This window comes from Gambusia affinis, linkage group LG08, assembly GCF_019740435.1.
Source record: "Gambusia affinis linkage group LG08, SWU_Gaff_1.0, whole genome shotgun sequence".
Classification (NCBI taxonomy): Eukaryota; Metazoa; Chordata; class Actinopteri; order Cyprinodontiformes; family Poeciliidae; genus Gambusia; species Gambusia affinis.
This window is the reverse complement of record NC_057875.1, coordinates 9,791,706-9,801,677: the sequence shown is the minus strand read 5'-3', so window position 1 is coordinate 9,801,677 and position 9,972 is coordinate 9,791,706. Positions and strand designations below refer to the sequence as shown.

Below are 9,972 nucleotides of genomic sequence, written 5' to 3'. Positions count from 1 at the left end.
ATGGATCTTTGTAATGCATCACTTCCTCTTTTTATTACCACAAGGGTTCTTACAAGATTTTTCTAAGTGTTGTTTTTCAAAAATGATTTGATTCAGTAAAACACATCGACTCTGACTGCTTTTTATAAATAAACAAAAGATTCAAGTTTGATTGAATTTTCTGAAAAATAATTTATTTCCAGAGTAAAATAAATGATATGTTGCCATACAAAAAGTGTAAGAAAGGGACAAAACTGTAACTGCAAAGAGACTAGTGGAGTGAACTGAAGAGCTGTGTTAGATTTAAATACAGGAATTAGCTCACTATTCACTTTGTGAGCCAATACCACAGAATTGTTTCTGCAGTCATTATGCTAAACACTACAGGCTGAGTGTGAACACTTTTTGTTCACAATAGCGAACTACACTTTAATCCTCAATATAAATATTCAGAAATCATTTGTGACATAAGACAGACGCATCACAAAAATGTAATTATTAGCTCTTAGCTCACATATGAACTAATAAAACATCCTGGGCCTAATGAACCAATCATATGATTTCTAATCTTAATACAAATTCTGAAACACAAAAAATAATTACTATAGATTTTCTTCTCTGCATCTCCACTGGGTGCAGAAAACAATATATATTTATTAATATGTATATATTCCTATATGTTGAATCCCTTTTAAGACAAATTAGGCTGAATACACTCTGCAAATTGATGTGAAACAAACTGCTACAGTGAAAAAAACCCCTGCAGTCCTAAAAAAAAGGCTAAAGTTAAGAACATGAATAAATTGGATCTGAATTGCACCTATGTGGCAAGGCTTTACAGTCTAGTCCAAGTAATAAAAACAGTTTATTTTATTGATCCAGCAAGAAAAACGGAAACCAAACTTCTATCAGGCCACTAAAATAACCCGGTCCAGTCTGGCTCAGGTGCATCTGGACTCTCCTGTTCTGAAGTAAAGTACAGTGACTCATCAGCTATTAGTTTGTAAACACTTGGCAACTTTTAAACATCTGAAGAAAACATTTTTTTTAACTTAAAAATCTTATTTATTTTTTTTTTTTAGAGTAACAGACAGGACACTGTGCTGACTGAAGGAAGCCTGTCATTTACCCACACAGATTAGTTTGGTCATGAAAGACCTAAACAATATGGCAACTATAGCCGTGCACTAGTAAACAACCAGGACTGACCCAGCGAGGGCTGTGGAGTCGTCTTCAGGAATTCACTGACAACACCTCATGGTTTCAAAGAACTAGAATGGACCCTCTGGAAAAACTCATGGAGTGCACCTCAGGCCTGTATGGCCTTTTATCATTTCAACAGGCGAAGAAAAATTCTTACAAAACAGACTCCATATTTTCACAAAACTCGTGGTCCTCCAGGTTGTATATAAACTTTGTCCTGTCCACGGGTTTGGGCCCGTCGCCGAGGGACGGGTAAAACTCGGTCGCCGTTAGGCCGCCCTCGTTTCCTTTGATGTATTTCTTGTAGTTCCTCCGCAGGCAGTACCACGTGGTGGTGTAGAGCAAGAAGGCCACACCCTTGAGGAAGATGGCCAGGCTCACATAGAGGTACCTGTACTGCACGTTGTGGTAAAGAAGGCAGGCCCCTTTGTCGCCACAGTTAGAGCTCCAGAAGAGGCAGGTGGAGTCGATCCCGGCACCGAAGATCAGAGGAGGCGGGATGAATCCTGGTAAACAGAAACACCAAATAGCGTTATGAAATCTGTTGACATGAAAAATATCAGCAGCTACCAATCAAATAATATAACAAGATTATTCGACCATTTTTCTTTTTTGTACTCCTCCTTCTTACACATTTGCTTGTTCTTCAGTTGAATTGCACAAAGTAAATGTCGTCATATTTTGGAAAAAGTTCAAGCTTAACATCATATACAGTATGTTGTTGGAAAGCTGCATTTCAACAACATTAGCAGTTGTTCCCTTTGGAAAAACTACTTGACTTGTCTTGACTAGATTATCTCTCTTAATATGAAATCAGAAAAGGAAGGAAGCCAGGGCAAGACGGTCTGATCAGTTCTTCTGCTGTCGGTTCTTACCGAGGAGTCGTAACAAAAGGAACAACACTCCTAGAGCGTATGATTTCAGTTCAGGACTCACGGTCCTAGAAGGGAAGCAGACAAAAAAAAGATAACATGTTCATTTCTCAAAGGTGTTTTTGATTGATGTATTCAGCCAACACATCAAACTGAACAGCACATTTTACCTGATCAGCACGATGACAGAGGGAGTCTGGGCCATGGCTCCCACAAGGCTGCAGACACATATCACACACAGGAAGATGAGGAAAACCTCTTGGCAACCTGGCAATGGACATTTCCCGGGAGTAGCAGTGCCAGGGCCATTTTTGGAAGATATACAGGTGCAGCCAGTCAGGCTCTGTAAAGATGGAAAGACAAAAAAAAAAGAATTTGCACAGGGCCATAGATTTACATCCATGTTTGGAAATCGGAAGTAAAGATATACTCATAACCAAAGGAACCAGGAAGAAAGAAATTGCATAATTTAATCAACTTTGGAGCAATGCCCACAATTCCCAGTTGTCCTGAGGCACATTATAATTTATCATACCTTAACTTTTGAAGGGAGGGCAAATCTTAGCCAGTACCAGCAGAAAAAAGAATATAACACTTAACCTCCAAGGTAAGAGCCTGCTAACTGCTGTTTGTGTGAGGAGGTGATGTTCACCTTGTTAAACACACACATCTGTTTTTGGGAGGTCTGGGTATTGATAATAGGGAGGTGCATTCTTTATACCCCAGTTTACTTTGCTGTAGCCAACCGTTGGCATAAAACCTACCTTTAATTTGAGCTAAGTTATAATAAACTTGTAATAGTTAGAAATATATATATATATTGCAGTTCATGAAACTTCATGAACTGATATGTGTGTCCAAACGTTTGGTCTGTACTGTATTTTTTTATTTTTATTTTTTCACAAAAATGACCAGAATGCCGCAGACTTTCACTTCAAGTATTAGGGATGCTTGGAACTAAAAAATGAAAATCACAGCTTGACCCAGTTTCTGATTAATTTGCCTAACAACTCTCCAACCACTTGTGGCCACTCAAGAGCACTCAATTGATGCTTAAACATGAAGGAATGTGTGAATAAAACAAGACTGTGAAACCATAACAAATTTAGCAGAACAAAATAGTGTGGGAATTCCACACTCATTTTCCCAATAGACATTCCATATTCAGAACAAGAGCACATAAAAATGATATGCGTACTTCTTGTTCCACACACCCCACTTCATAAATACAACAGCACATGGGAATATGTTTAACTTGTACAGCAGTGGAAAATACCTGCGAAATATTTGTTGCGGACTGATACGCTCCTGTCCGGGTGCAGCCGGCGAAGCAGGCAGACAGATAGGTAACCTCATTGGAGCCGCACACGGGGCTGATGGAAGAGGTGAAGCAGCTGCAGTGGCTGATGCACTGAGCCTCCGGTTTCTCACCCACATTTAGTGTCCTGAACAGAAACACAGGAGATCTAAATGTCTTTCACCTCAGTGTTAAATAGATACATCTGTCCAAACTGAAGGTAAAGTCATAGCATGTTGAGTCTAGGTTGTAAAACCAAAAAGACAAGATGGAGTTCCTATGGAGAAACAAGAACAGTGTGTCTAAAGAATGTTGACTACAAGAAGGAAACAGCAACAACTAAACTTGAATACATTATTTCCATATTAATACATACAAATGTTTTTATTGTTAGTTGTCTTCTGTCTGCTTTAAATGTCTTTGTTGATGCTGTTGTAATGTAACTATTTCCCGCTGGGGAAGCCTATCCACCTACATCCAAAAGTAATAATTAGATGTAGGTAGAAGCTATGTTTTATTCTGAATCTGACGTACAGAAAAGTATGTGAATGAACTATTAGAATGAAGATGTATTACAAATAACAGTTTGATGCAGTCCTTGTCATGATCAAAAGCAGAAATTACAACTGGGTCATAAAGCTCAGTTTGATTTGTTGCAGCAAGTAAAGTACATTTCTGTGACATGGTCCTCTGTATTTCTCATCTTACATTCAGATGAGACTGACTAATAAATATTAACGCATGTCTAGTTGTATTTTTCTCAAATTTTCCAGTCGCATCTTTACCAGTAGTTAAAATTTGATACATTTGCTTATTTATTTCCTCATACATTTTAGAATATATGAATATAATATGGTAATAGTGCATGAATACTACATGAATACTTTACTACATCAGCAGATCTCTATTACTTGTTTCTAAGTACCAGTACAGCCACTATACAAAGCAGAAAAAACAACAGGAAGCATGACAATTGAGAGTCTCAGGTGGATTTATTTAAAACTAGAATTAAACATTGTGTGCCTGGAAGAACCTGACAATGACTGAATCAGTCATCTATGAAAATCAGTGCATTTTTTTCATCAAATTGTATTATTGTCTGTCTCAGTAACGCCTTTGTATTCAGTTCATGCAGCCTTCTGGAGTGAAAAGCCGCACTGAATAGAAATCCTGTTTATAGATGAAATGAGGTGATGCAGATTTGTTTATATAATACACAAAGCCCACTGCACCCTAACAAACAGAGGTGAATTGTATTTTTACTGTGCAGGTCACCTTTAATAAAGTTTAGCTATCCCAGGTAGAAGGCTTTATGTTGTTACCTGCTGTTACGGTCAACAGCCATTTGAGTGAATTGATCATATAACACAAAACATATATAATCACAATGATTACATTGAGAAAATTGTAAATATTCATTGCTCATCTGTGGCATCTAGTCTTTCTTATCGGACATATATTGTGCTCCTGTCAATCGGAGGCCCCATGTAATGGGTTAAAGAATTAAACAGTAGTAGAAGTGGGATAGGGTAGATTAACTACTATTGTTCCCTTAAAAGGCAGCATATGATGGTCTGCACAGAGAAGACACACATGAAAGAGTGGCACTTCTATCCGCACGTGCAGGAGGTCCAAACGGTCAAAGCAAATAAATAAGTACTGGTTAGCTGATATTCCAAAGAGTTATGGAACGTCTGCCATTGTGATTGACTGAACAACCAAGTTAATGAACACGGTTAACTCCAAATACAGCCGGCAAACCTGCCATGATCACTAAATACTTTCTTACTCGTTGCCGTATGGTACAGTGACTCCAGCGACGGGGCCCGTTTCGCAGCCCAGAAACAGGAAGGAGACATAGCAAGCAGTGGAGATCAGGTTGACCAGCATGGCCATGCGGATGGCTCCCAGCGCTGAGAGGTTCAGCTTCTTCACCAGCAGGCCGCCCATGAAGATTCCCAGACAGGCACATGGAATGGCCGTCATGCCTTAACAACAAAAAGGTGAGATCCCGCACATAATGTTTACTTCAAAGCTATTCATGCATGCTTGAGTTGTGCACGTCACATTTGCTGTTAGTGAACAGACCTAGCAGCTGGTTTGCGGAGGTGGTGGTGAGGTTGAACTGCTGCTCAAGGTATTTTCCCAGAAAGGCTGCGAAGCCGGCCACAACTGCTATCTCCATGCAGGCAGCGAGGATGATGCAGGTGAAGACGGGGTTTGACAGCAGGTGCTTTGTCACCTTAGGGATCACTGGTGGTAAAACACAATAGGCAGCATAAACATTAATGTCATGACAAACTAGTTAATGGGACAGACACTCTTCATTTGCTGTGGCTTTAACAGGCAACTCACATAATTTATAACCCAGAAATACTTAGAGCAGAGTGCTCCATCATCTAAGAAGGAAGGGCAGGGCACAGCTTTGTACCTACAAACATGTGGCTGTTCCCCTAAATGAAGAGACAATGCTAACTAAAAATAGATCAAGTATTAAAAAGGACACAGCAAATACGTGAATGTTCTGCAGAGATAAGACAGAAATTGAATTACCTAGCTGACATCACCCTGAATACAACATCCAAATGATGTCGCAAGGCAGAGGAGACATTATGCTTTGGTAATGCTTTATTCAATAGGGAAGCTAATCAGAGTTAATGGGAGAATGGATAGATGAAGATAAGTAGAGGGGACACTTGGAAGAAAGTCTGTTAAAGGCTGAAAAACGCTTGAGAGTAGGGCAGCAGAAAAACAATCATACAGTGGGACCTACAATGGAATAGTTTAGGATAAAGCATGTGCATGTGTTACCCAGTCAAAGTTCATCTGTCACTTAAAAACTGCCCTTCATTCTTTAGATTTGGACCAAACTTGGTAAAAACAAATTCACAAAATTCTCACCTCTACTGCTGAAAACTGCTAAAAATATATTCCAAAAGATTTGCAGTTAAAAGTCAAGCCAAAGGGGATTCTAGAAAGTCTTTACTCAACGAGCCGCTGAATATCAGGCATGCAATTTTTATTTTCTTTATTTTGAAAATAAAATTAAAACCATGCACATTTTGCCTTCCACTTCATAATTATGCATTAGTCCCATAAACATTTTCTATAGCACAACCAAAAACCAATCGTCAAAATGAGAGAACTTTTACAAAGCCCGGTTTGAAGACTTGCGTGTGTGGATTTTATATGGTTTAAAGTGAATGCTCACCTCTCAGCTGCTGACAGCAGGTGGGGCTGTTGGCAGGCTCATGGCTGAGCACTACTCCGTTGCTGGGCTTCGGAGTCTCATACTCTTGGCTGAGAGAAGGAGGCAGCATAACCTGTTCGCTCTCAGCTCCCTCGTCTCTCTCCCTCGTTGGCAGTGAGTGAGGAAAGCCGAACATCAGGATAGCCGAGAAGAACAATAAGGCACCGCACAGCAGGAAGCCTCCCCACCAGGCCCCGATCCACCGCGGGTCATCTGGAGTGATGCCCAGCTTACCTGTGATGAGAGGCACGTAACCAGTCAACAAGCCGTATGAGAGAAACAGAAAACAATAAAAAAACACAAAAAACTTCTTGACTACTGAGCTCACTGGTGTCTATGAAGAGGAAGTCCACATAGAATTTAGTGCAGACGGATCCGAGGATGAAGCCACAGGCGGGTCCGAACACCAGCGTAGAGAAGAGGATTCCTGCAAAGGGACAAGCACAGACTTTGATTACTTAAACAATTTTAAAAATTATTCACATTAGTGAGATCTGTTGTGATGTAATTGGCTTTATACATACAGGTTAGCTAAAAATATTGATTTTCACATTGTAATACATTAATGTAGATTTAAATGCATGTGCATATCAATACATTTGAATTTAATCAAAATTGTAATTTATTTCACTGATTCAGTGTAAAATTTAATTCATTATGTTCATGCCAGAATATATGTCAAGCTTGTGTTTCTGCACACTGATAATTAAAACGTATAAGTAAGAAAAATACAAAAGTACGTTTATTTTCTTTATATGAAAAGAACAGTTTTTAATACAATTACGGAGACGTCTGCTGAACTGAAAGTCACTGACCCCCTCCAAAAGGAGGTTAAAACACAAAAGGCCACTGCAAAAGAAGCTAAATGATCACACAATGTTTGATCAAAAAAAGTTACATGAAAGAAAAAAAACTGCCTTGAGAGTATAGAGAAGCAGACTCCATTCAACAGGTTGTGAGATTCATTGTTTGTATTAACACGCTACTGAACCAGTGGTGACACAAGAAGGGTCCAGGGAGAAATTTCCACAATTTTAACAAGTCTAAAGACATAGTAGCTTTCTATCAAAACATCTTAAAGCTCTTCATGCTTCCCTCTGCTGACAAGCTTTTTGTTGATGTTGATTTCATTGTGCCCCCATTCCCACAAGTACCATCATCTGGTTTACTGACCATAGCATCACTGCGCTTGAAATTTGCCTGACCTAAACGCCATAGAGAATCTGTGAAGTATTGTCAACTTCATAGACAATACTTGTCTATTTAAATACATGTGCATATCAATACATGTCTATGAAGTACAGAGGTATTCTTATCTACTAATCACCTCCATACCTCGCCCCACTGATGTGGTGATCCATGCAAATGCAGCCCACATCAAGCCTGGAGAGCATATACTGTAGATATACTTTTTCGTAGGCAAACATTTCTACTACAAAGCAGAAATTAGTCTTACACAACATACTAAATTTCTGCAAAGGTACATTTAAGTTTAGAGAAATAAATATTTGAAATACATCACAGTGTGCGTAATCTTTGAGTTCAACCTTTTGAAGTGAACAACTGAAGTAAAATTAACTTTTCAATTGTACTCTCATTTTTTCGTATGCAGCTGCACAAAAAAATAGAATAGGGCTTGCTCAGGGATTACTCGAGGTGCAAAAATTCTTGACTACTATATTCTAATTGTTATGAACTTGCATTGCTCATGCTAATGTAATATTTTGCCTGTTGGACCTAGTATTACGGCAGCAAATGCAGTGGACACAAATGTCAATTTTCACAGAGTCAGAAGCACAGATGAAAAGAAGCGGAAAGAAGAAAACAGGCAAATCTCACAGCTGATGTTATCATTGGAAGATTTTATGATATCATGCAGGCCTAAAACAGAATCCCACAATATTACAAAACCTGCCAAGAAACTGCTTGATTTATGTTAGGACTCAGGATGTAGGGCTAAGCTGGCTATCAAACTCCCGCGGGGATAACTCTGCATCATTTGACTACATAAACAGCCCGTCTAACGCATGCAGGTCCAACAAACAGACTGAACTCAACTCGTCACGTTCTGAAGCCAGAATTATGAATTTGCTGATTAATTAAGTGCTGGGTTCAACTTTAAAATGCCCTCGTTTAAAAAAGAGTAAAGTGAGAAGCAATACTGCAAACAGGGAACTGTTTCGGCTGTCAGCAAAGATCAAATCAGCTGGTGTAAAAACCAAGAGGCAAGAGTAGCATGAGAGGTGATGTCGGTGATGCTTGCATGCTTTTATCCCCCTCAAAACTGCACTGAACACTCAGAATTAAACCACAGACAGGAAGAGAAAGACACACAGCAGCAGACAAGGTCCCTTATTTCCTCCAGCACGCAGTTGAAGATGAAATGTCTGAGCTTGATCCAAAATTCTAATTAGAGCGGGCCGCGAGCGTGAACCTGTGACTCAGACTGCAGGAAGATAATGAAGAGCCAGAGCTCAATTTGGGAGGCAAATTTTCCTCCCGGGCTTTAAACTCCTCTGATGGGTGGCAATATAAGACTTTCCTTTAGAGGACTGAAAGATGTCTAGCAAACAGAGACAATCGATGGCTGCACATAAGTCAAAACAAATTCATTTCACTGGCCTCAAGTTGGCTGCTGATCGCTGTTCTTAGCATCTGATTCCAGAAGCAGCCACTTAATGAAGCACGGAAACTGTGACTAAGCTTTGTGTTTCTCTTCTGGTGCCAAGAGTAAACTCAATGGTCTGCTTCCTGCCCTGACCACCCACTTAGGAAGGGAGGCGACGCAGTCACATAAACGTACCCTCAGTCACATCACAGTTTATTTTTCACATAAAGGAAATGACTCACAAATTCACGAGGTAGAGTTCGGTAGCAACACACGTGCTACAGACAACGCCTTTGAGTGGAAAAAGAAATGGGATGGGAACACGCGTCCTTTTTTCTCGCGCAACCACAACTGAAACACGTTTGTTGTCGACAGTGAAACCAGCACGGAAATGAGTACACACAGATGCATCCACGAGGCGCCAGAGAATGTACAGGTCTTAACCTCCTTCCTCATCACGGCAGCTTCTGAGATTCTGTTACATGGACAAGATGCAACAACAAGATATACAAAAAACAAACCGGTTAACACACTGAAAGACACTGAAGTCCAAACGAAAACTGATGAACAAGAAAGCATTGTTGTGGCAGCGAGACAAAAGAAGAGTGTTCACCAAAAACGACAGATCATGCAGGTTAGCAGCACTTCCAGAAAAGACAAAAAAAAAAAAACTCAAGAAGAGCACTGCACCCACAATGTGACGACCACATTTGCCTGTGGTGTTGCAAATGAGGTTGGTGTGCTCAGTTTCCTTAGAAACCAA

General features: G+C 39.9%; 1 protein-coding gene across 1 annotated transcript in view; it reads right to left on the bottom strand.

Moving 5' to 3' along the window:
* Positions 1-380: 380 nt before the first annotated feature.
* slco3a1a (solute carrier organic anion transporter family member 3A1a) overlaps positions 381-9,972 on the bottom strand; it is a 31,723-nt gene continuing 22,131 nt past the window's right edge. Inside the window, exons 3-10 of the mRNA XM_044125230.1 lie at positions 6,930-7,028; positions 6,563-6,835; positions 5,440-5,604; positions 5,141-5,339; positions 3,331-3,499; positions 2,225-2,397; positions 2,058-2,122; positions 381-1,688 (exon numbers count right to left, since the gene is read on the bottom strand). Of these exons, the coding sequence (XP_043981165.1) occupies positions 1,336-1,688; positions 2,058-2,122; positions 2,225-2,397; positions 3,331-3,499; positions 5,141-5,339; positions 5,440-5,604; positions 6,563-6,835; positions 6,930-7,028 (1,496 nt within the window). The 3' untranslated portion in view covers positions 381-1,335. The remainder of the gene's footprint in view (positions 1,689-2,057; positions 2,123-2,224; positions 2,398-3,330; positions 3,500-5,140; positions 5,340-5,439; positions 5,605-6,562; positions 6,836-6,929; positions 7,029-9,972) is intronic.